The sequence below is a fragment of the Lates calcarifer genome, linkage group LG7_1 (assembly GCF_001640805.2).
Source record: "Lates calcarifer isolate ASB-BC8 linkage group LG7_1, TLL_Latcal_v3, whole genome shotgun sequence".
Taxonomy (NCBI): Eukaryota; Metazoa; Chordata; class Actinopteri; family Centropomidae; genus Lates; species Lates calcarifer.
Genome location: NC_066839.1, coordinates 13,858,951 through 13,884,482, shown reverse-complemented (window position 1 = coordinate 13,884,482; position 25,532 = coordinate 13,858,951). Strand labels below are relative to the sequence as shown.

Genomic DNA, 25,532 nt, shown 5'->3' with positions numbered 1-25,532 from the left:
TGCACGACGTGAACAAAGCGAAGTCCCTGCCCCATTCCTCTGTAGAGGCTCGAGGAGTGACTGGAACCCTGAGCACGAGAGCGTCTGCGCATACGCGGAACATTAAGGGGAAAGGGAGTGGAGACAGGATACAGAATATTTCATGTATTTACTGTAAAAAAAAAAAAAAGAAAAAAGAAAAAAGGGTTATCTTAACGAAGAATCAAAGACGGAAATAGAGGTAAGGTTACTACGTGGCACACATCAACGCAAACAATCTGGGAGAGCAAGTCATGCGTTTTCCAGAGAAGTTAAACAAGTATTGTTCGCGGATGTTGACAAACTGTACCCTACTTGTAGCCGTCGGCGGAGTTAAGCAAACTTCATTGGCAAAGTGTCCTGTAACTTTTTTAGACCGTAGCTGTCATGTAAGTGTTGCTTTACTTAGCCCCACTACGCTTTTGTTTAACTTTAATCTTGGGGAGTACACTATTTGCTTGTCACGGTGTGGTCAGTATCAAAATATCGAACAGCTGTTAGAGAGCGAAGAGGTGTCACTCTGAGAGAAATACCTGCACTCAAACTGAAAGCGGAGACGTTATCTGTAGCATTAACGTGCTCTGTCGTAATTTTTGTCGCTCGTAATTTTTAATGTTAGGGTTAACAGACAAAAGTCATTGGTTATATCATACATTATAACTTAACATAACTGTCTCCTCGTGATTCTGAGCGTGGTCCATCAGGAAAGGTAGGGCGCGAGGGCTCTGTTAATAACATGTGACGAGTGGGATTTGACATGGACTCCAGCAGTGAACCCACACAGTCACTGACTGTTGTTTTATCTTTACCTCACTCCCAGTCATGCTGAAGCGTGACTAAATTCCCTAACTCTGCGTTCAGTCACAGGCGTAATTGTGTTGTTGCTGCAGATGTCTTTCACATTATGCAGCCATATACAACAAGTACTGTACTTATGTACTCTTTCAGGTACCTGTGCTTTACTTGAGAACTATTGTTAGCTTGTGCTTCTACTCCAGCTCAGTTCAGAGGTAAATATTTACATCTCTACATTTAGTAGTTTCTTTAAAGACTCAGATTCTAGATACAAGACAGACAATATTATTGTTATAGGCTACAATAAACAGTCCAATAATATACAGTACTGTGCAAAAGTAATGTACATTGCAGGATGTTCACTTTTAACAGAATATTTCTGCGCTGTAATGTGGCAACTTTTAATGTAGTAAGACAACTGATTACTCACACCACCGGAACTAAAAGCATGGCAGTTTTCATTGCAAAAACCACAGCACCAGACGATTTTCACACTTCCTCCCTGGTGGTTTGAATTATGCACTTCAGTTCTTATATTTAGTTTGTAGTTACAGAAGGCTAGCACCTAAAAAGCTAAAACTTAAACAGCTGATGTGATGAAAAACTGCTGCCTCTTGGTTCCCATGTCACACATTGTAGCTCACTCCTGATAGGCCAAGGAAGTCCATTACAGACAGCTGAAATGATTAGCTTATTAATTGTTTAGTGGACTGATGGACTATTTTGATAATCAATTGATCATTTGAGTAATTTCTCAAAAAAAAAAAATGCATTTTTGCTGGTTACAGGCTTTCAGATGTTAAAAGTTGCTGCTTTTCTCTATTTATTTTTGTAGTAAATTGAATGTCTTTAGGTTTTTCACTGTTGGTCGGACAACACGACATTTGAAAATGTTATCCTCAGCTGTGGGAAATTGTCATAGGCACCTCTCACTATTAGCATTTTTCCAGACTCATTGATTCAGGGATAATGACAGTAATTTGTAGTTGCAGCCCTACTGTAGTGTGCTGTTAAGGTCTGAAGTGTTGCAAGTTATCATTCCAAGGTCCAAAAAATTGTGTACATGCTGCACAGCCTATGGTTTGAGCCTGCTGATGTAAGCATTGGCTTACATTGCCTTTATGTTTCTCTTGCAAAGACAGTATCCCTCAGTGCCCTTTTCAGTGTGGAGACCAATTTAAAAATGGGCCTAGGTTGCCAATGTTGTATTACTTTTAGGCCAAAAAAAATAATCAGCAACAGTGTTGAAGTAATTTGTCAATCAAAAAACGTCAGATATTTGCTGATACTAGCTTCTCAAGTCCAAAGATTTAAGATTTTCTCTCTCTCTTTTTTTTTTAAACCAGTGTTTGGCCAAATTAAGTAATCTGAAGATGTCACCTTGGACTCTTTCCAACATTTTTAGACATTTTATCAACTAAAAAATGATGGGGGAAAAAAATCAACTGATCATCTGATAATGAAAATAATCGTTTCTAACCCTGCTATTTTTCTTATCACTATGGGAACAGCTTTGGCTCTGAGAAATAATTTCTCAACATATATACTATTGTCAGACTCTGCAGACTAACTGCTGGTTCCATTCCAGTGATGTCTTCCCTTTGGTGGCTGCTCTCAAATAATACCTCTCCCTCCGGCTTCCTGGACAATACTACCTGCTTCAGCTCCACGCAGGCCACCGTACTCAGTGGAAACCAGTTTGGAGGAGTGCCAGTCGTGCTACTGCTCGATTTCTCTGTCTTCCTGGTATGTGTCTGTCTGTTTGCTTCTAATGTGATTCTGATCAAATTAATGAAGAGATTAAGTCTTGTGACCAATTATCTGTACTTCCTTCTGTCTTGTTATCAAAGGCAGATGATACTCAACATTTTTTTTGTTCTTCCTTGTAAATATCTCTTCAAGTGCAGAGATAGCCTAAAAAAGTTATTTCCATGAAGCAATAATGAGCTATAATGACTTTTCTTGCTATCTACAGGTGTTGCTGATCCTCTTCTCTATTATCAGAACAAAGTTTTGGGACTATGGGCGTCTAGCACTGGTTGCAGACAATGAAGGGTCAGTTCACAACCTGACAAACTTGTATTTCAGCCAACCTGGCACAATATGAGGCTTTGGCAAGGTGTGATAGAAATACTGACCAGAATAAGTGCTGTAAACCAAGTGTGCAGTGGTGAATTGAATCATCAGGGTGATCTTTCACTGTCATTTTTATTTAATCCTCGACACTGAACTTTGTGTTTCAGGTTCACTGAGTCAACACACCGTCGCTATGGGCGCATGTCATCCATTGTATCCAGCTTGGATGAAAGTGAGAATGAAATGGTAAGAGATTAACTGATTAAGATGAGTGGTCCCTTTATATCATGTTATGACAAATTAATGCTGCTATTTTAAGATTATTTCAGTGGAATGCACTTAAGTAATTTTTCTCTTTATTGTATGTTAATTCAGTCAAAATATATCTCTTTTGCTGTAGGGATTCTGCTCTTGGCTGCCTTACATCCTCAGAATGGAGTGAGTGACTCTGTGGTTTGTTTTCTTTTTTGCTGGTCATTATCTCAAATCTGTTTATCATGGTGTGCATGTGTTGGCCTCCTCTAATCAATGTGTGTGTGTTTGTGTGTGTGTGTGTGTGTGTGTGTGTGTGTGTGTGTGTGTGTGTGTGTGTGTGTGTGTGTTTCAGTGAGGAAAAAATAAAAGGCAAATGTGGCATGGACGCTGTTCACTACCTGTCCTTTCAGCGTCATCTGATCGTCTTGCTGCTTGTCATAACTGTCACCTCCCTGTCGATCATATTGCCTGTAAACCTGAGTGGAGACCTGATGGGTGGGTTTGACATTATACTCTGTCTGTGATTAAAGTCTAACATTACACAAGTGTACAATGATAACAACCAGTGGCTAAAATTACAATTCCCACACATAGTTTCAAGGCTATTTCAAATACTGATTATGGGTCAGGTGTGTATTTTGTGTGTATTTTATGGTGGCTTCAAATGTGAATCAAGCAATCAAAACTGAGGAGGCTACTTCACAATCAGTAACTTGTCTACAGGTTGCATATTTTTTCCATAGGTGATTTTGACTGAACCCTGGTTTAGGTTACTTATATTTTTGATCTTTTCCTTTTCATGTTTTTGTCTCTGTTATGTATATTTTGTTTTTTTTTTAAGGCTATTTTTTCTTTCAGGTAATGATCCCAAGACATTTGGAAGGACGACCATTGGAAATCTTCAAAAGGGGTAATTACTGTATGAGAGTATGAAATTAAAAATGTGTAAGGATATATAAGTAAAAGTTTGTATTGCAGAGGAGCTTTGTGGTTTGGTTGTACTAAAATGTTTCTTGGTGTGTGTCATTTTTTTGATCCTAGAAACAACTTGTTATGGCTGCACACAGTGTTTGCAGTTCTCTACCTGGCCCTCACAGTTGTTGTCCTGCGACATTACACATCACAAATAAAGGGCATACAGAGAGAGACAGTAAGTCGCTAACTACCAAACTACAAGATCTGATGTTATTTTATATGAAGTTCTGATCATCCACACTTGATCTGGATCTCACAGCTGCAGAAATTCAAACAGAGTCCTGACTTTTCTTTTTATGTTACATTGGATTGCACCTGCCTGTGAGAAGCTAAACACATAATGAAAGCCATACCAGTTTAAGGTGTGGTGAGTCACATTAACTAGATGTCAGTGACCTGTGGTGATACCTGACTTATCTGTCATTCTGGTTTTCACTTTGTAGGCGAGAAACACCTTGTTTGTGTGTTCAGTTCCTAAAACAGCAACAGAGGAAGCTGTAAAGACCCATTTCATGTGAGTGGACTGAACTGTTACATCCGCTGTTTCCATCTAATATAAGGCTGACTTTTAGTCATGATGCATTGTGCTGGCATGTTACCATAAATAGAAACCACATGCTCCATTCCTCAATGTCAGTGCTGTTTTTGTTTAGAGAGGCGTACCCTACCTGTCGAGTATGTGCTGTGACACTGGGCTATGACGTGGCCAAGGTCATGTACCTTGATAAGGAAAGGTAAGAAATCAGAGGTCACCGTAAAATAAAATTCATGTGATTCCTGCCCTCTGTGCCAGGGAGCACATGCTAGTGCATGCAAGTGAGCAGGTCACAAAGTCATTTAAGCTTATTGCTTACAGAGCTACCAGTTGTGCACAATTGTTTTTTGGTTTGTGCTGCACAATTCAACTTCCTTCAGAGTTTCACTAATAAATATTGTTAATTTTGACAATGAATCTAATGTCTGTGCAGTGTGAAATTGGTTGCTTGCAGCTACAAACAGAATTGTAACCTAATTGTCCTCTGGCCTGAAACTATTCTGAGCCTTTTAGCCTCTTATAGCTCATTAATTTAGTTTTACAGCCCACAGATCTACTATATGTTTCAGTCTAAATTTTGTGTGTGAGGTATATCCCAGGTTTAGAAGTATGTCTTTAAAATGTTGCAGCTTTATTTTTACAAAGTTAAACTAACTTGTTTGGGTCTGTTTTTTTACCGCAGGATCCGAGCCGGAAAAAACCTGCGCTACTATGAGCGCATCCTAGAGAAAACAGGAAAACGGGAATTGATCAACCCCCGTTTTTGTGGGCATCTCTGTTGCTGCTCCAACTGTGAGAAGGTGAGATGGACCAGATTATAAAACCGCTTTGTGCACGGTGTGTGGATGCTTTTATTTTTTTGTCTTTTATGGTTTATTGTAAAAGTACATTGGACAAAATACATTTTTTATAGGTGCAAAGTTGTAAATCCTGCTGTGAAATAAAAAGGTTGTGTCAGTGTAATTAATTTCCAGTTGCAGGAAATGAAGTAACCATGTATAGAGGTGTAAAGCATTTAATCTGTGTTTGTCTGTTTGTGCGTTTCTCCAGGTTGATGCCATAGAGTACTACAGTGCTAAAGAAAAAGACCTTCTGGAGGAGGTGAGGCAGCAGGTAGAACTGGTGCCAGAGCGCCCCCTGGGGATTGCCTTTGTTACCTTGCAGACTGAGGCTATGGCCAAATAGTAAGTGGTTTTTTGTCAGTGCTTTACAGGTGGAGGAAACAATAGTAACATATGAACTATTTCTTGAAACAGCTGAGACATGATAACACAATCCAGTCCAACAGCAATACAACCAGTACTACCTTTGTGAAATAGTTTTAGTGCAACAGCAACAGAGAGGCATTGATCAAACTCCAATAGTTATTAGTTTGACCATTCTTTGCAGCTGTTTCCAAATGGAGTGACATACTGTTGTCAGCTACAGTAACATGGCTGTCATGACCAGTGGTGATTGGTGGGGAAACAGCATGTATAACATGTTCTGCCGTGATAAATTGTTTCCCAGCCTGGAAGCAGCAAAATCATGTGGGCTGACTATGCTTGTCCTCTGGCCTGACAATTTTATTGTCACCGCATGACTTTTTTTTTTTTTTTGGAAGCAGGCCTTTGTGGCAACTGTTAGTGTCAAAGCTGGTTAATGTGTATCACTAACAACCGTTGTTTACTTACCTCAGCATTCTGAAAGACTTCAACTGCGCTCAAGTGTAGTGGCACAAGCTGCTGCTGTGGGATTGAGCCCCAGCCTTCATCCAACAGTGGGACTCTGAAAGTGAACAAGTGGAGGGTCAGCTTTGCACCACATCCTAGAAATGTGTTCTGGTAAGGTCTGAGGCACCAGTGTTTCACACAGTATGTGCTCCATGCAGATCACATGACTTGGTATTTATAATACTGGTGCCAGTAGGGATAATTCAATATTGTCATTAAGTGATTTTTAGTGGAATCATACGGTTTTATTGTTTTGATGGCCAAATAACTGATTCCAATTAAGCTGTATTTAAACAAAATGTTTTGTGTTTTTTTTTGTCATGTCACGCAAAACAGTGGGACACATTACATTATGCTGAACACCAGTTGGATTATTTTATATGTGATTACATTTGTCATATTGTGGCCATACTGGTACTATGAAAATATTCCTGTTAATATTGTGACACTGATTTCAACCATATCAGATGAAGTATTGAGGCGGTATCACAAAGACCGTACTTACAGTAAATATGTGGCTAAATCAACTGTCCTGTTCCAGTATAAACGACGCTTAGCGTCCTTGAGAATTCCTTCTAACCTTGGTAATTCGCTGTAACTTACTGTGGATAATGTCATTTGTGAGGAGTAGAAGGAGGGAGACTGTGACTGTTCTCTCTGCCTCCTTGTGTGTAACTGTCCCACTGCTTCTGTTTATCTTATTTTTCCTGTCCTACAGGGACAATCTCTCAGTTCGGGGTTTTAACTGGTTCCTGCGCTGTGTGATGATCAACTTCTTCCTTTTCTTCCTGCTTACCTTCCTCACGACTCCCACCATCATCATCAACGTCATGGACAAGTTCAACGTGACCAAGCCCATCTACTATCTCAACGTGAGATTTGCATGTGCAGACACACCTATTTATCACAAGTTTGCTTTCAAAGCTGTGAACCCATGATTTGTTTTGTTTTTCACTCCAGAGCCCAATTATCAGTCAGTTCTTCCCCACTCTCCTACTGTGGTCCTTCTCTGCATTGCTGCCTACCATAGTCTACTATTCTACACTAGGAGAAGCACACTGGAGCAGGTACTACACACACACACACACACACACACACACACACTCTCACCACACACTCTCTCTCTCACACACACACAGAAGCAATGCAGTGATTTGTGCCTGTTAGCTGAGGAAAATGTTTTGATCCGGTGCTGTCTGTATCTCAGGTCCAGTGAGCAGCTGAGCATGATGCATAAGCTCTACTTCTTCCTGCTCTTCATGGTGCTGATCCTCCCCTCGCTAGGACTCAGCAGGTAATTTGTGTTTTTGTACTTGCAGTAATAATTCATAGTTTAGCAGTCAGTGTATGTTAAATACAGTGATAAATGTTAGTGTGTATCTACAGTGAAATGCCAGATACAAAAGTGAATGTCAGCTGGTGGTAAAGGATTCCGTTGTTGCATTGTTGAAGAACCTTGCCAAACTTTTTGCCTTCTTTTTTTTGTTTCAGTCTTGCACTGTTTTTTCCGCTGGCTGTTTGATAAAACATTTCTCACAGATGGAACATTGAGATTTGAGTAAGTAACCCCTCCTCTCTACTCTGTAATTTAATTTACAGCTGTTTTTCTAAAATTGTGAGTAATTGTTCAACCTGACATGGTCAGAGGAAACACAAGAAAAGAAAATGTTGCAGATCATTTGTGGACAGAATTCTATTTTTTTTTTTCTTAAGTTCTCCTTTTCTCAAATGTCTGTGCCTCATTGGTTCGACTTGTTCTTCTTTCTTTTTGTTTTCCTTTTCTTCCTTGCGCCAGGTGTGTGTTTTTGCCTGACCAAGGGGCATTTTTTGTCAACTATGTGATCGCAGCAGCCCTGGTGGGCTCTGGGATGGAGTTGCTGCGGTTGCCAGGGTTACTGCTTTACACCATTCGTATGGCATTTGCACGCTCTGCTGCTGAAAGGAAATATGTCAAACAGGTTTGTAATTTTTTCATTTTTGATTCGGTTTATTTTAATAGTACTATACATTTCCCCTACATGCCTTCAAGCTTTCTCCATGAAGGCATGTAGGGGAAATCTGAGATCAGGTGTTCCAGGCTATGCAGGATATGTAAACAAGTGTAAATAGGCCTATAAACAGCTGGACAGTGTGTAAGAGAAATATATTAAGTGCTTTGGACAAAGAATTACATTTACTTTCTAACTAGACAGTTTTCATGCAGTGTTGTCTTTTCCTGTAAACTCAAGTCAATGAAAAGTTAAACAAGGGGAATAAAATATTTTGTTTGTAGATTGTTTTATTTTCAGTCTCATTTATAAGTCACTTGACTTGTGCTTACAGAACCAGGCCTACGAATTTGAATATGGAGCCATGTATGGCTGGTCCCTCTGTGTGTTCACTGTCATTATGGCTTACAGCATCATTTGTCCTCTGATTGTGCCTTTTGGTGAGTAGTTAGAAGTATGCACTCACACACACTCAACACATTCCCCATCTATTTGCTGTTCTTTTGATTACTCCACTCCATCAGACGGTGCCAGAGACCTCAGTGTCCCTTTACAACATATCCCCAGTTACTTCTATGGTCTGGTTCTTAGTGGTTTTGTTGTGTGTGTCTGACTTCATCAGGTCTCCTATACATGCTGCTGAAGCACCTGGTGGACAAACACAACCTGTATTTTGCCTATCTCCCTGCCCGCCTAGACCGCCAGGTCCACCTGGCAGCTGTCAATCAAGCCCTGGCCGCGCCCATCATCTGTCTGATTTGGCTTTACTTCTTTTCTGTCCTCAGAACAGGTAAGAAACATTACTATGTAATTATGTGTAGGTGTTTGTCTTGCATGCATCTACATAATAAAGAGAAATCGTGATGCCCCTATTTAAACCACTTGTATTGTTCCTGTGTGGTGTTTCAGGTTTCTTCACCTCCACATCTCTTTTCACCCTGGTGGTCCTGTGTATCACTGTCTTCATCTGCATTAGCTACTCCTGCTTCGGCCATTTCAAATATCTCAGTCCACACAATTCTGCGGTGAGTGTTTTCTTGTGCGTGCATCCATCAGACACATCTTTGCCATCCCTCACACTGAGTCTTCATATTTTTTGTGTTCTGTTACAGGTTAAAGAAGAAGATGAGGATACAGCAGAGGGAGCGAAGGAAAGCACCACGGTACTGTATTTGCTCTATAACAAACTCAACAGCATGAGTAAAGATCACACATACTTAGATCTTAGGGTAATTTATCTTAAAGTAATGGTTAACTGCTTTGGCCACAGAAATGGCAACTACAGTAAAATAGAAACGGATTAGATGTTTGATAAGATTGAGAGGAATGACACAGAAGAATGTCTAATCAGTGTTTTAATCCTTGTTTTCTGAATGTTATTTTAAAGTCCTGATTGATTATGATACAGTGTTCATGCACTAAACATTGAACTTTCCCAGTCCCTCTTGTAAGTTCATATCTGATGCATCCTTGGTTGCCTAATAAGTTATCAGGAGCTTTATCTTTCCCTAATCTTAAGCATTTTTGTATCAGTCATACTTTGGCAATGACTTGCAATATTGCATCAACCGCATCAGGGAGAATAAAAGTTCAGTACACAAAAATTGAATATTGAGAAACAGCCCTAGGAGCCTTTTTTGTTTGTTTTCAGCACTCATCTCTCTCTCTCTTGCATAATATAATCACAGGTCTACCTTCCCAGAGTGCTTAATCCCAAATCACCTGTCAGCACCATGCAGGAGTCGAAACTTCAGCAGTCTTACGGCTCTACAGAGGGGAGTCTGGCCTGCAGCTCCAGCCCAGTGGAGGAAAGCACATCAGACAGCTGAGCCAGTGTCTTTCAGCACTGACTCAAAGCTTTGGAGTCATTCCCTTGACTCCTGATTGTAAATCTACTTCCCTCACAGCAATCTCAGAATTCAATTTTGAATTCAACCCCACCCTATTGCTTAGTCAGACACAGCCTGTTGAGAGGAACATCTCCAGATGGTACAAATGAACAGTGCAATGGGTTCCAAAGAGCAACACCAAGCACCAAGTGCAACTTTCTCACCTTCTGTTTTTGGAAGGATGACTTTAAAGTACCAGTGAGGACAGTTTGTTACATTTAAATTTTTTTAATTTAATATTTGGATCATTATTTGCACCTGATTACACATACATCCTTGTGAAACCTGCCACGTCATCTCCCTCAGTCTTGTCTGTCATGTATGTTATATATTTCTGTATTAGACCTCACTGATAAGGACCAAATCACCAAGGAATATTTAGCCATAACCTGCCATGTCAAGCCATAATGTTTGGAGAGAAAATATTGAGATTCATTTCTTGCACATAAATGATATGAAGCCAATTATGCAATGAAGGTAATTATATAGATATATTCAGAACACAATAATCAAACCACCACCACTGATGCCAAAGAGGTGGACAAGCAGAGCTTTCTGTATTTCCCCAGATTTACCCAGAGTGCCTTTTTTGATGCCAAGGGAATAACTTATTGTGTTAATAATGCACTTTTTATATTAGGAGGGGTATTCTGTCTTTTTGTGTACTAACAAGAGCTTAATATTTTTACTTTTGAAATGACACAAGGGCACAAATATTTTTATCAGTATTGCAAGAGCAACTGAAAACAAACAAAACCTTTTTCTGTATATTGCATTGGTTAAGTATCATTATTGTTAAGGTACAAAAATGATGCTCTGTGAGTGAGTGTTTTGAACAGGTCATTGTTTATTTTCGTAGTTAATGTACTTTCTAATGTAATTTCTGTTTTAAAATGTCCATTTTAAGAAGGAACTAAATCCAAGAAGCAAACCAAAGTGCTAAGTGGGTGGTAGTAATAGTGGTAACAGATAAAATGTCTTTAGATTGTATATGGTAAGAGGAACTCAGTCTTAGTTTTGTATATGGTGATGCACATTCAGTATTAAACAATCTTATGTGCTGTTTTAAAATACAAGTGTACAACTGTACAGTTATGAGTGTTTCTTGTCACTGGGGGGCACTGTTGAGCTGCAGAGGGGTAGCTTAACCTCTGAAATATTCATAAAGCAGTGAAAAAGGACAAATGCACAGTGTTGCATTGAGGATTTCTAACTTATTCTGACATTGGCATGAGCCAGTTTACTGGGCAACAGGTCCAGTAGCTCCACCTCCTCACCTGATCTTTTACTTTTGTCTTCCTTTCTGCTCCCTTTTGCTTCCTCTGCTCTTTTCCCCTTTCTCACCACGGTACCTGCCTCAGCTAAGAAAGACCTCTGTTGTCATTTAAGGGCTTTTAGCATGCTGATTAACGATTGTTATATATGGCTATTGAGGTGCTAAGCTAACAACATATCCAGGTTACTAGCTGTTGTGAAAAGAGAGGTTTTAGCTGTTGGACGGCGATCAGTGTACTCAAATGGGGCATCACAATAGTTCTTGAACTGAACAACAAAAAACAGGAGGAGCAGCTAGTGAGGTGGTTCTTAATAGCTTAACAACAAATGAGTAGTTCCTGGCTCAAGCCTTTGACACACTTTTCTCTTGGGTTTGATTATTTGCCATATGAATGTGTGCACATTTACTCACAGGGTTTACACACCCTACACTACCTTACTCACATAAAAGTGAAAACATAATACATTTTAAAAGTTTAATTAAGTTTCAGCCTTCACCACACATGAGCTGCTGCCACACGCACAGTTTAAGGACTGTTTAGAAAGAAAAAACTTTTTTTAGAGTGATATAAATCTTGTAAGATGTGAGTGCACAAAGGTTACTGACTGCGCTTTACCCCTAATGTTGAACAAAGATGAAATATTACAAAGCAATCTCTCAGTTGTTTACTCTTTCTCAAGTATTAGTTTAGTGTGTGTGTGTGTGTGTGTGTGTTGTATGATTAAGCAATAAAGACACTATTGTCAAAGTTAAATAATCTCCAGTATGCTTAAAGTGCTAGTAAAGCTATTAATATAGCCTGGTTTCTTGATGAAAATCTAACAATCATATAAACATACAATGAGTGACTCCCATGCAAAGAGACTTGAGGACAGATTTGAGAAGATGTACCTCAGTCACATGAGAAAGCTGTGCAGGGGTCAGTATGTGGGGGCACTAATAACTTGCAGATATTCTCATGGGGCTCTGAGGGCAAATTGGGAAAGAGATGAGTGTCTGATATTAAACCCCCTGATGTACCATCCATCAGTTAAGTCTGTCAAACGTGCATTTAATGCATGTTTACTGCTAGAGAAGACTGCCTTCTGTTAGCTTGGTGGACTAGGAGTAATATGGATGTTAAGGCTGCAAGAGCCTGGGAAGCAGCTTAGTGCCAACAGCAGCAGCAGCAGCAGCATCCAGAACGACAGTGTGCAACTTTCCAAAACCACGAACCAAACTTTGACCCAGTGTCAAAAACACCACAAATTCACTGGCTCAGTTTTCTTACACACAGGTCTTGGCCTCTGGGAGTGGGTGTGTGAAAGTCCGATCTGAAGTTTGATCCAGTTACATGCAAACTGGGAGCAGTTTGTGTCATCTCTTGTTCAAACTGCTTGCTCAGATGTTCACATTGTTGATGTTTGGTTGCACACAAAGGTGCAGTGCTCCACTCTCAACATACTTGACATACAAACTACCTCCTACCTCTCTCATTCTTGTTTCAAAACATGGATCCCTTAAATTTGTTTGGTAATGCTTTATTTTACTGGTCTGTAATTTTCAAATAATTCTCTAACAATTTCCAAGTAGTTTCCTGGATATGAAATATGTGATTTGATGCAAATTATAGGGAAGATACCCATTAAGTCCTTAAGAGAGATGTTTCATTTAAAGCCAAGTAAATACTCATTCATTTTTGAAAACTTATTCTCCATGTATGTAACTGTATGCTTGCCTGTTGACAAATTTCCTGTTTCTGTATGTTAAGCAGCGCTGCTGCTTAACATAACTGCTGCTTAAACTCTCAAGGTTAAATTTGTACCTCATTTGAATTACTTCATTGGAAACAACTGAACACTGTCTGGAATTTGCCTATAATTCCCATAATCCAAATAATTCTTCTGAGAAAACATCTGGTTTTTTAAGTAATATTATTTTCTTTTTTTTGCCAAGAGTAATGAGAAGATTGATACCACTTTCAGACAGTTAGCTTAGCTTAGTCCAGCACATAACCCACTGTAAATCACACTTTGTGTTTGGTACAGATTAAACAGGCAAGACATAATATATTAATTAGTGAGCTTTGGAGGTGCTGGTAGGCTGATTTCATTTCCTTGAGACAAATCCTGGCTAGCTGTTTCTCCCTTATTTAAATATTTGTGCTAAGCTGAGCTAACAAAGCTGGCTGTGGTGTAATGTTTATAGTATGACATGAGAATGGCACTGTGGTTTCTTGCTGGGAGCAGGTAGTGGTGATGGTCGCTTGCCAAGAGTCCTCTGAGCTGTGCTACTTAATCAGGGCAGTCTGTACGTCACAGTGAGTTGCTATCGGAAAGACAGGTCAGCCAGGCTGGGGCTATATGATTAGCATGCTGACTTCAGTAGATGAAATTCTTGATACTATTTACACAGATATACAGACATATCGGAAATAAGCTAATACTGTCCGAAGCATTAGCCTAGCCAAATCATCAGTCTATTTCTAATCTAATCTAAACTGAAAGAAAGCATTGATATACATATAGAAAATATAGAGAAGTAAACGAGGGGAGTAAAAAATAAACTTTGAAATTTGAGGAAAAACAGATAAAACCTATTGATTATAATAATTACTGTTTTTGAGCAGTTAGGAATTAGTGATTTAGTCTGTAAGGTACTTACTAGTTTACACAACACCCTTCTCCGGATCAAAATATTTATCCAGTCTTAATCCAAAACCTCTGTGACTCTGGTTTTGTTTAGGTGTGCAACCCGCTGAACTCAGTGCCCTCAATGCATTCTTGGTATTGTTGTCGTCTGTGCTTTTGTACACCACAGACACTATTATTTAGTCACTTCACTCCCTCTCTCTTAGTATTCACTTAATTCTGCACTCCCAGGCCACTGGACTTAAGAAAGAGCTGCTGTGTTTGTGTGTGTGTGTGTGTGCTCGTATGTGTGTGTATCAAACAGGAATTAAACTGAGGTTTTGGGGTCAGGTTCCCTTCATGTCACCACCAAGATCGATGGATGTGACCCCTGACTGCTCCAATTTGTATATAAACATGGTACTGGCCAATCACGGCATCGCGTGGGATCTTGCCAACCAATGAGAGTGTCTGGCAGCATCGTGCTCTGTGGCACTCCCATCTTTTGTCCGTCAGGATTAGTGCTGTGGCAACGCTGGTCGCCTGGGAGGTGAGTTTCCCAGAGCAGCAGGACCGGGACAGAAACAGACCACTTCATTCCAAGTATTACTTCCTTGCCGGCCAATTGGGAAACACAAATGAAGTGGTGTGTATGTGTGTGCGTCACTGGCTTGCAACTCCAAAACTTCCACCTAGACTGCCAACTCTAATGAGGTGCTATCCTGAGCAACAGGCTCAAAGTGTGTTTGTCTGTTTGAGTGAGTGGGAGGGTTGGTGAGGGGCTGTCCTTGTGTACTTTCCTCTGTGTGGGGTACTCTGTGGAGAAGTCACCCCACTCTCCCTCCCTTTTCTGTTGGTGGACTATTAGCCAGAAGGGCAGAGGGCCAGGCAGCTGAAATCACTGCTGCTGATCAAGCATGTGACTCCCAGACCAAGCCCTTTTGTTTGGACAGTTACAGCCAACACACAGAGCCCTGCAAGCATGGGAATGAATAGACATCAAGAATTATTAAAACCCGCTTGTGTTCTTTCAGATTGCTAAATTGTCCGCATTGGGTTCTTAAAATTCTAATTCTTCGATTTTCATGAAAAACAAACCCCATTTTTGATACAATTATATAATTTGCAGTAGTCATTCAATGTATTCACATTCTCTCCTCTATGTTGTTGTTCATTGTTAGCAGTGGCCATTCCACCACTGAATTCAACTTGCTTTCACACTTATAGGAGGTGATGCATGCATGAAATCCACCTTTCCTACATGCTGCTGTTTCACATTAAATTAGCTTAAAGCACCAGCAGGAAATGATCTGTTGGCATTAGCAGTAACTCTGATACAGCTGTGACAGTAACCATGGACTCAAATAATGCTACAGTACAAACATGCCTTATTTCATGTGAATCTCTTGAGTATATGAAGACAATCAGAAGATACAGTGAATACTATTTTACAGCAAAGTAATTACAAAATGTATATACACTAAATGGTTATCACAGAAAAAAAATGGAAACCATAAGTAGTGTCAAAAATGGGGGTTAATTTCAATGATTTAAAAAAGGTGTTATACCTTTAAATGGTGAGGACATGATGGAGAGGAACCAAAATAGGATCACTTAGCACAAGATTAGCCCAATGCTGGCAGACAGTCCAAAATCATTTGTTGGACAGTGGCCAGTCATGTTTCTCTGAGTGTAACTTAAGCCAACTTTACACTGCTTACACTGGCTAAGACTACTGGATCTGCACCAGGATAAACCAAACAACCGCTGTCCATTTATTGTCTTTTAAACAGGATTTGCTTCCAGTGATTCAGCATTACTTAGTCTCCCTGAAATCAATCAAATTGTAATGAATAACAATATATAAAAGAACTAAACAGAAAACTGAAAATAGTTTTGGCAGTTTGTTTACAGTGAAGTGTCTAAATAAAACACAGGTGATAGGAGAAGATTCACCTTTGGAGTCAACACACTGGAGCAGGTAGGGGATGATAGTGGACATCTGTCTAGTACCGAGTCAAAAAGACACCATCACAAAGATCAGACTGACAGACAGCTGACTGATGTCAGTCATGAATGAAATGTGTGAATGAATGGAGCTTTTGAAAGCATGGCAAGGAGAAAATGAATGAAATGCTATAAATTTATGAATGAAGATTTGAGCAGAAAGAAGATCTCAACAGCAGCAGACAGAAAGAAAAGATTCTCCTTATTGCCCAGTGAAGCTTTTCCCTGGCAAAAGCTTTCCAGCTGGCCATGTCTTAACATATCAAGGCTTAAAATCCCTAACTTTGCCAGAAAGCGATGAAACCCAAGTCACATCACAAGTAGTTCAGCAAGGGGCATCCCACTATCAAAATAAAACTGCTTGCAACGTCACCCTTGAAAAGCAAACAGATTTGATGGTTAAATACAAAGCAACCAACTGCAAATATTCAACACAATGACAAAATAGCACAACATACACTGACACCTATCCTCTTTTTCCTCCTCTCCCGTGCCAGATCATGTTACATATTTCAAGTTCAGCTAAATCACCTCTATATTTCAACCCTTAAACAGATACACACACACATATGGTGCCTCTTTTTCCGGTCATAAATCCAATTCATGAAATTGCAGTAAGCCCAGAGGAAGACAGCCTGCCATGTGTGCTGTGAGTTTATGTTCCAAGCTGGTAAGTTACCTTGAATTATGGTGATGTGAGGACATAACAAATTTCCTTCACAATGTCTCATTTCTAATTACAGGTGAGTGAACACCAACACGCTTTCATACTGTTTTTCTTCCCTATTATGCGAACACACACAATGACTGTGTGTAAATGTATCCCGTGATGATTTCCAAGCACTATTCATCCCTATTCCCATGTGCCATGCAGTCATGTTAGAGGGATCTGAGCATGTATCCTGCCAGCTGTGCAAAGGGCTTAACCGATTCTGTCCTCCAGACCCTTTGCTCAAAACTACCAGGCACAAAACTGTCAGAGTCTTTGGTTCTTCCCCTCCTCTGCATGCCTCTCCTCTCTGTCTGCCATGAGGTTCATGGGTGAAAGTGGAAAAATGCTTGAAACCAACATGTTAAACCCACTATTAGGACTCAGGAGAAATTAGAAAGAGCTCAAAAACTTTGTCTGTTAGAAGAAGGAAATCACAGTTATTCCACAACTACATCAGATATTCTAATAATCATGCAGTGTGTGTAAAAAGACAGCTCTGGAAAATACGTTGTGTGTCTGCTCTTCTTTCTCATACAATGTAAACATGGTGCATGTGAATCTCATTCAGTGAGTTCTATAATGCTAAGGTACTCAACATGTACAGTACAATCACAAAATTATATATTTTTTACATAATATTATTATACTACAAGGGAAATATGATAGTGATGGTGGCAGACCAGTTTTCTACAGGTATCTCTTATAATTGAAAAAATCATTTTTGATACTGTATATATTTGTATACTGTTTGTATACTGTACTGTACTGCACGTTATGTCTGTCTGTCATTCGATTTAGGTGTTACCTGCTTTTATGCATGGACAATGTATCCTCACTGTTATGGCTTATTTGGACACTTATATGGAATGTATGCATCAATATGTGGTAGAAAAAATAGTTTGTTCAATGTTGGTAAACATATTGACAAACCTTTTAGCCTTGTGGGTGCTCTAGTTAAATGAAATAAATGACAGGTGCCACTAACTTAACAGCGCAGGACTGATCGACAATAACTGTCTTTCTCAAAATGTTCATGTGAGTTTATATTTGTACTGTGCCTTCTAAAAGCAGCGAGGTCGAGACAGAAAGCTCGCCACAGCACTGCCATTACATGTTCTCCCAGTGACAGGCTACAGAGGACGCAGTCTTGGTGACATTTACGGGCTCTTTCTGTGTACTTTACCGGGGACTGCTTTCTGCACGCCGGCAGACATAACGTAGCACTTGAGAGGCTATGCCATGACGTCAGACCAGACTCGCGAGTTATCTGGTTTGTGTTAACACCACAATGAAACACACCCAAAATTATATGGTAACAATTTTGTTTTGTGTCTGTGATAATTAGTGGCAGAACGGCACACTCAAAAAATTATTTGCAAGAGGGGGGAAAAAAGAAAAGAAACGTTGGTGCTCCGGTTGCTCTGGCAACCACATCAACAAGGTCTGTTGTCATTAGCAACCAAAGTAGCGTTCGGACCAGAGACTGACCTGAGAGCTTTTGTTAGCTGTTTTGCTAGCTAGCAGGTAGTTAAAAACGCCGTATAACGTTAACATAAGTTGTCTCTATTCTATAAAGCCAATTATTAGATACACAATGAACTCAGACTCGTTATACTATTCCCTAGAACTCGTTGCTGGTAGCGGATATACCTTAAACATTGAGCAAAGAGCCGCCCTGCAGACTTCCTTGGTGATTCTGAGGAAAAACTACAAATTCCAACGAGTCTTATATTGGGGCAAAATACTGGGATTAAAGGAGGATTATTTTATTGCTCAAGGCAGAGGAGAGGATGAGATGAATGATAAAAAGAATCTGTACAGGTAGGATAACTGTGTTTCAACTGTGTTTCTGTTTTATGAGCCACTCTATGTCTGCCACTGACATGGTTAAATACCTGCATTTGTATCTTTTGGCTGTTATCTCCAGCTTCAACTGCATGGACTGGTTCCTGCTCCCCCCTGCCACAGACTCTATGATCGATGAGGTGTCCAGAGCTGCCAAGGGTCGCTTCACAGGAGATCCCTCATATGTGTATGAGCATCTTGAGATCCGCAGGCAAGGAGAAGGAGATGAGGCTGAGGAGGAGGAGGTAGTGGTAAGTATGATCAATATTGTATGTATGTAAACTGAACATAGAAGCTTCTCAGATGAAACTCAAGTCACAGACATAACTGTCAGTATTCAGTAGTACTGTATCATGGCAAGACAGTGTTACATTCTCCCGTAGGTAGTTTATAAAATCCATCTATTTCCTTCTGTCTAAAGAAAAATGTGTTAGCACAGCATTATGCAGCACATCTATAAATAAATCAAAATCAAAGATGAATGAGGGACCAAAATTAAACATGCAACAAAAAGAGAATCTGGAAACTGCAGAAGACAATGTCCTACTTTTGCCAACAGATATATTTAGGCTCATGGTATCTCTGGTCAGCTATCTGCAACAGCAAAGTCTTTTTATTCATGAGAAGTTAGTGCAAAAGAGAATTTCAGATTAGTCTCAAAACTGAGGTAATTCAGTGATTTATTTTTTCTGGCTGGTATCAATGCTATCTGTACAGTCATGAAATTCCTGCTCAGTGAAGAACTGTTTTTGGTTTCAGACCAAAGTCAATGAGGAGAGCAGGCTAGCGGTGACTGTGCATCAGATCGATGAGGAAGTGTCTGTGGTCCCGCGTGGCGCCTTTATCAAGAGTCCACATGGCCTTGTCCAGGTCAACCGCAGCTTTGGCGGTAAATACATATGACTGCGTCACATGATGTTTGTGCCTGTGAATCTGTAAATGACCTGAGGTACTTCATAAAGCAAGGTTAAAATGTGTTATTTATTTTAATTGGACCAAAAATGTTAAACAACATTTTGGGAAATGTTTCCCAACACTTTCTCTGATTTTTTTGGTTAACATCCTGGTTCAGTCCTCAGTGTGGAAGGTTGAACTTCTTCATCTGTGTGTATTGTTCCTCAGGTCTGTCTCACTCAGAAGCAGGGAAGCTTGACAATTTCCTTCACTTCAGCAAACCAAAGAATCTGAAGAAGAAATCCATCCTGGAGATGGGTGACTTTGAATCCATCTATTGACTTCCTGGATGTACTGAGTGATGACATTCCAAAAGGTGAAGCCATATTGCTTGGTTTACCCTACACCAAAACACACACAACTAAAAATCACATCTTACAGGACTTGTTGCAGCTATTGTGAAGTAAACTCCACTATCAAACCAGTCAAGAAAATGGTCATCATAAAATCTGAACCCACCCCAACAGCTTAGTAGAGGGTATTCTCACGTGCAATGCAAGTAATGCAACTTGATGTTTTTCAATTTCAGTGTGCTCCAACCGCCATGCTACATTACAGCTAATGAGATGTGATTTGAGCACGAATCATTATGGTGATTCAACTGACTGAAAGTCAAGAGGGGTTTCTTCCAAGTAGAATGACTGAATCCTTTTAACTGTAAAATGATAGATTAAGCAAGACTGCTGGAAAAAAAGTTTTCTGGGAATACGTTGGAAGAAATTCCCTTTAACTTTTCTCATGAAGTTTTTACAGATAGTGGTCTGAGAACCAGACTACTACTGTTTAGTTTGATTTGACATATCTTGGCTCTTAGTCCTGGATTCATTGCCCACACACTGGGATAGAAAAGAACAGAAAACAGTACATGGGGAGAGGACTACCAGATTTTAAATGATTAATAGGATTGCACACATCTGTTTAAAGTAATCAGCATTTTTGCAAGTTTTAACTAATTTTCTACAGGCAGTTACTGTGCAGAGCACACAAGTGTTGTGAATTCTGTGTGCTGGAAATTTTAGAGCAATATGATGATGAATTTGTGCAGCCTTGCTCTCTTGAGAAGGGTAATTCCCCTCAGGCAATACTACATTGCCTTTAATAATTTATTTATTTAACTGTCAAATATATCATTGTGTGGTAATGCAGTTGAAAGCATGAAATGATGATGTTGAGTCTTTCAAGTCTGTGTATTCAAATGCTCGTGGGAAGCTCAGATATCTGAGCTGTTGAATACTATTCCACATATTGGAAGAATCTAACCCAGGATGCAAACAATAACCGCATACCTTACGTTTAAAAAAAAAAAAAAAAAAAAAAAAAAGGGGGGGGGGGGTTGTTATTAGTTGCATCTTACAGGCTGGTGAGATTGGTTCCTCAGCTGGATTTACTACAGAAGTCCCGCATGTGCAAGTGTACAAGTGTGCAAGACAGAAAAAAAGAAAAGCTAAGCGTCCATGACCAAGCATGCAACAGATGTCTGATTTAAGAGAGCTTCCACATGTGTATGTTTGTGTGTGTTCTTTGAGTTGATATGTCAGTGGTGTTGTTGCTGCAGCGGACACTACGCAGCTGTCTCCTTGCCACACTCGCTGCAGCCGTCTTAACAGCGGATCACGTGTTTGCTGAAAAGGAGAAAGACTTTTATTTTTCAAATGGGACTCTGGGGAAAATGCGGTATGATGCACTTCCACTTAAAGACAGGTGCTTTCCCCTGAGACCCCAACTGGGCTCCCCCTATTTCCCCCAACCACTGTTTCCAGCTCCTGATTTATAGCTTTAGCTTTCCTCTCCTGCAACAGTACTGTTGTGACGTGGACAATACATATAAAGCTTTCAAGTCTTTTTTACTATTAGTTGATTATTTCATTGGATAAGTTTAAAGGCCAAACAAAGTAGCGAGGCAGATGTCTTATTTACAGGAATCATCTCCCTTTTGTATAAAGGAATCAATCAAATGGCTGTTATATTTACACAGTAGAAGATCCAGTTCTAGTTCTTAATTCCCTGGGTCCTGGGTTCATGGACACACCCAGATATTGAGAAACAGGTTAGACTGTAGATATCAAAAGCACAAAGGGGTGATTTATTGAAGTATCCTTTGGCTGCCCCTTGCATGTGAACAGTATCATCATCTTGGAATGATTTCCAAAGATTACTCCTCTACTTTGCAGTCAAGAGAACATGAAGTGGTAGCCTCTCTTGCATTTAACATCAATTGTTTACAAGTCTTTCTCGTTTGCGTGCAGGATCATGGAGCCTCCAGTTTGAATGTGCCAGCAGAGTGTGTGTGCTTCGCAGCCTGTTGTGGCTCGGCCTGACCTTCTACCACGTGCCAATGACGCCACAGCACGGATATATCTACATTGGTGATGGGACCAAGAATTTGGACCTTCCCTTCATGCTATAAGGGGACTTCTTTCTGGCAACAAAGTTCTCATATTTCTCTGTTGTTCATATTGATCTTCAAAATCAAAATGTATTCTATTCAAGATACTGCAGGACTTTCTGTTTGCCTTATCTTAGAACAAATAAAGGGGTTCAGTCATGCAGTTTGTGTCTACAAGCTTTTTGTTCCATTTAGTTCTGATGCATAAAAGGTATTCCTATACAGTAAACAAATGTTGAGAGGCAGAGTAAACAGACACATTTTATTTGCACATCTGTGTTGCCTTGAGTCTACACAGTCAACATACCACCTACTTTGAAAGTGTGATACTGACCCAGTTGTTGTTCACATGAAGTTGTCAGAGAGTTCACTTCAAGGGCTTTTTGAAATCCCACAAACAAGATAGATAGTTCTGGGTGGGTCTGTGTGTGATTCATTAAAAGAGTGCCGCAGCTTAATAAACAAAAGGTAGAATAAATACAGATGGATGAAGCTTTTAGGCCTTTTCCCACGGCAGTATGACAAAAGTCAGGGTAAACTACAGATGTAGTTGAAAGACATGGAAATACACTGCATCCTTGCATAATGGGCCCGCCTACTCTGCAACAGTTGCTGTATTGATTCGTCAGGCTTTCTGTCCTTCAGTGTTTTATGTAAAGGGGCTTGACACTGTAATGCACATTGTCCTTGAGTGCTGGGTGGCCAACAGCCACTCGCTTCTTACACCACTTTAGTCCTTTTTTATAGATGGGTTTCACTGAGGTAATGGACCAGCGAGTCAGGTATCTGTACAATAAACAGATATCAAAGATATAATTATTAATAGATTTAACTGCAGTGGACATCCATGTGGAGGATTGGTAGTTAAGGGCATCACATATGTTAACACAGATGCGCGCATCACCTGTTAAGTTGTGGCTTGGCCTTCTTGGGGACATGGCCCTCTGGAAGTTTGGGTCTGTGGTCAGGGAGCAGACCTTTAACACAGAGGAGAAAATAAGATGCATCAGAGACTCTGTCATCAGTAAGTATGGAAAAATGTACAAAATAAAACATATTTCAGCTGAGTTCTACTGATGCCACATATACATTTCACACTTTCTACCTAATTTATACTGAAAAATGAACTAATTATCCCTGTCACCACACTGAACACACCATGACAGGTGATTATTAAAATGAAAAAATTAAAAATGAACCAGCATCATAACAAGCTGACAACATTCTTCAGTAGTTTGTTCTGTAAATAATACACAGCTTAGAGGTAATTAACAAGCAAACAGTAAGAATACAATCCTGATATATTAGAACATTCATATATCTGGGGTTAAGGCTAGTCCTACTCTGCTATCATATCTTGGCCATGTTTATGCAATATCTTGCCATTCTACAGTGTCAAACTTCGATGTGATTATTTGTTTCCACCACTAAACTCTATTTGAAATTTGCTGAAAGCCTGCAAAATAATATACAAACTAACCAGTAACAACATAGACAAAATGAGGATATCTTGAGATGGGAGTGGACAAAGATTTAAGTAAAACTACACAAACAAGGTGCAGGTGGTCCACAGACCTGCTCTATGAGCCATCTGCACACACACTGCAATCTTGCGATGTTCCTCTGCACAGAGACCAGTGATTTTTCTGGGCAACATCCCTCCATCTGACCTGATGAACTGACTGAGCAACAAGACATCCTGGGAGGGGAATTAAAAAAACAAGAAAATCAGACACTTTAAACAGCTGGCACACTTTCAATAATATCTGTAAATATCTGGTCATTGCACGCATGGAAACATGTTTACCGTGTAGTTATATTTGTGCTGCAGGTTCCATCTGTAGATAGGACACTTTGCTGTGGGGTTTGGAGGCTGTGGTCCTGCTGGAACTTCCACACTTCTTCCCTCAACCTGACAAATGATGTACGTCACTACAGTCACTCTACAGAGGAGCAATGGTAGCTTCTTTGTCAGGTTTATCTTTCAGAGATGTCAGAGTAGTGTGATTCACTTTTAAAAGATTACAAGTGCAGTGAAGGGAAGTGTTTCTTTTCTTAATCCTGAGTCCCTCACAGCCACTATAACATCTAACTGTTGATTATAGAGGTGTGCCAGTGCAGGTCAAAGCAGTCTCTCCTTTGGAAAACAAGGTGAAACTTATGCCTCTATTATACTCACTATTGCTCTCATTGCAGGTAATACTTTTAGTTGCACCAGTATTATGGTACATCGAAAACATTGAAATACTGGGTACTTATCACAAATAAAAGTGCTGAATGATTATACATCTAATAACCAAAACACTGCAGAATATATGAGAATGTAAATACACAGTTGGTGTCAGTGTCATATCACAGTATGTCTTTACTTACTGTTGTTGTTTTACCCTCTTGCTTTTCCACCACTATAAAAAAAGATATTGTATAACATTAGTCCTTTCATCATAAACACAAATATTGCAGTTCTTATTTATCTATACTGCCACCTTTAACTTTGAAAGATATTTTTAGCAGTTGCCAAGTGATAAAAACATCAATTAGTTTGACATCAAGTATATAAGTCTTCAACTCCAACCCCAAAACAAAACTGACAACAAATACACCATTTGTTGTCAATTTTGATACAATATATTTTAATTATTTGAGGCTACAATTAGTGCCGTTTTAACAGCTACCTAGAAAACACGTGTATACATATTTGTAAAATACATGGTTACATAAAGTAGTAATTTTAAGGATATTTACAGTCAGGAGAAGAAGAACAAAAATTGAAACTAACTCTGGTCCGCAACACTTTTTTGAGGTCACAACACTCAAAATGAAAAGATGTCAGGAGTGTAGGACAGTTTCCTTGAACTCATGGTTCCGACATTTTCCAAAATTCTCGTTTGTCTTTAAAATATTTCGTTGCATTTACGATAAAGCTAAGACGACGCATTACTTCGTTAGAGTCTGTATGTTGGATGCAGGTCTTTGTGTAATGAAACAACTGCGCTGAGATGTCTGGTATCAGCTGCCTTTACATTAACATGCTAGCTAACACACCGACAGGCTAAAACCGTAACGTTTGTTCTAAAGTCTCACCTTGGCGGATTCCTCTGCTCTGGATGGTTAAAGCAGACAGCTGAGGAACATTTATCCTCTGAAGAGCACTCACGTTGGAGCCTGAAGCCCCTAACTTTAAACCCGCAAGTGAGGTACAAACAGACTTCAACACACTGCGGGCCGCCATGTTTAATTCCTGACCTTCGCCTTCGTCTCTTCCTGTCTGATATTCTCGCGAGAACTAAAACAGCGACACCCTCGGCGAAGACCTCTTATTACAGCCACGGTGGTAAAGACCCTCACGATTTCAAGAGAAATTGGGTCACACAAGTGCACGAATCACTTTAAATTGCTATCATGTCTGTGAAATTTGTTTGTGTTTTATTAACTGGCTTGATAAAAATGGTCAAGAGGAAATTATTTTCAAAGGCCAGATAAATATATTCACGGCTGGG

General features: G+C 39.8%; 3 protein-coding genes across 4 annotated transcripts; 2 read left to right on the top strand and 1 right to left on the bottom strand.

Moving 5' to 3' along the window:
- Positions 1–11: 11 nt before the first annotated feature.
- tmem63a (transmembrane protein 63A) lies at positions 12–11,332 on the top strand. The gene is given in 24 exon segments (XM_051071931.1): positions 12–220; positions 2,402–2,559; positions 2,789–2,868; positions 3,057–3,135; positions 3,290–3,327; positions 3,497–3,639; positions 4,003–4,054; positions 4,186–4,294; positions 4,563–4,633; positions 4,773–4,853; positions 5,337–5,454; positions 5,705–5,838; positions 6,333–6,351; positions 6,353–6,477; positions 7,085–7,238; positions 7,327–7,433; positions 7,574–7,660; positions 7,859–7,924; positions 8,162–8,324; positions 8,689–8,794; positions 8,977–9,144; positions 9,264–9,379; positions 9,467–9,517; positions 10,043–11,332. Coding segments are annotated over 23 exon segments (2,364 nt in total). The 5' UTR covers positions 12–220; positions 2,402–2,403; the 3' UTR covers positions 10,184–11,332.
- Positions 11,333–17,858: 6,526 nt separating this feature from the next.
- rsph9 (radial spoke head component 9) lies at positions 17,859–22,510 on the top strand. The gene is given in 6 exon segments (XM_018696170.2): positions 17,859–18,668; positions 18,775–18,943; positions 19,452–19,581; positions 19,815–19,909; positions 19,911–19,962; positions 21,893–22,510. Coding segments are annotated over 6 exon segments (834 nt in total). The 5' UTR covers positions 17,859–18,441; the 3' UTR covers positions 22,054–22,510.
- On the bottom strand, positions 19,655–25,306 carry mrps18a (mitochondrial ribosomal protein S18A). Of its 2 annotated transcripts, none has more exons than XM_051071930.1 (6): positions 25,117–25,306; positions 24,406–24,437; positions 23,840–23,944; positions 23,608–23,731; positions 22,937–23,009; positions 19,655–19,987 (listed from the first exon to the last, which is right to left on the bottom strand). In XM_051071930.1, exons 1-6 carry the CDS (start codon positions 25,262–25,264, stop codon positions 19,921–19,923), a joined length of 549 nt encoding a protein of 182 aa, XP_050927887.1. In that variant the 5' UTR covers positions 25,265–25,306; the 3' UTR covers positions 19,655–19,920. The 2 variants fall into 2 exon arrangements, with proteins under 2 accessions (XP_050927887.1, XP_018551687.1); XM_018696171.2 differs by lacking the exon at positions 19,655–19,987 and adding an exon at positions 22,281–22,818 and having other exon boundaries at positions 25,117–25,303.
- Between the last annotated feature and the right edge of the window lie 226 nt (positions 25,307–25,532).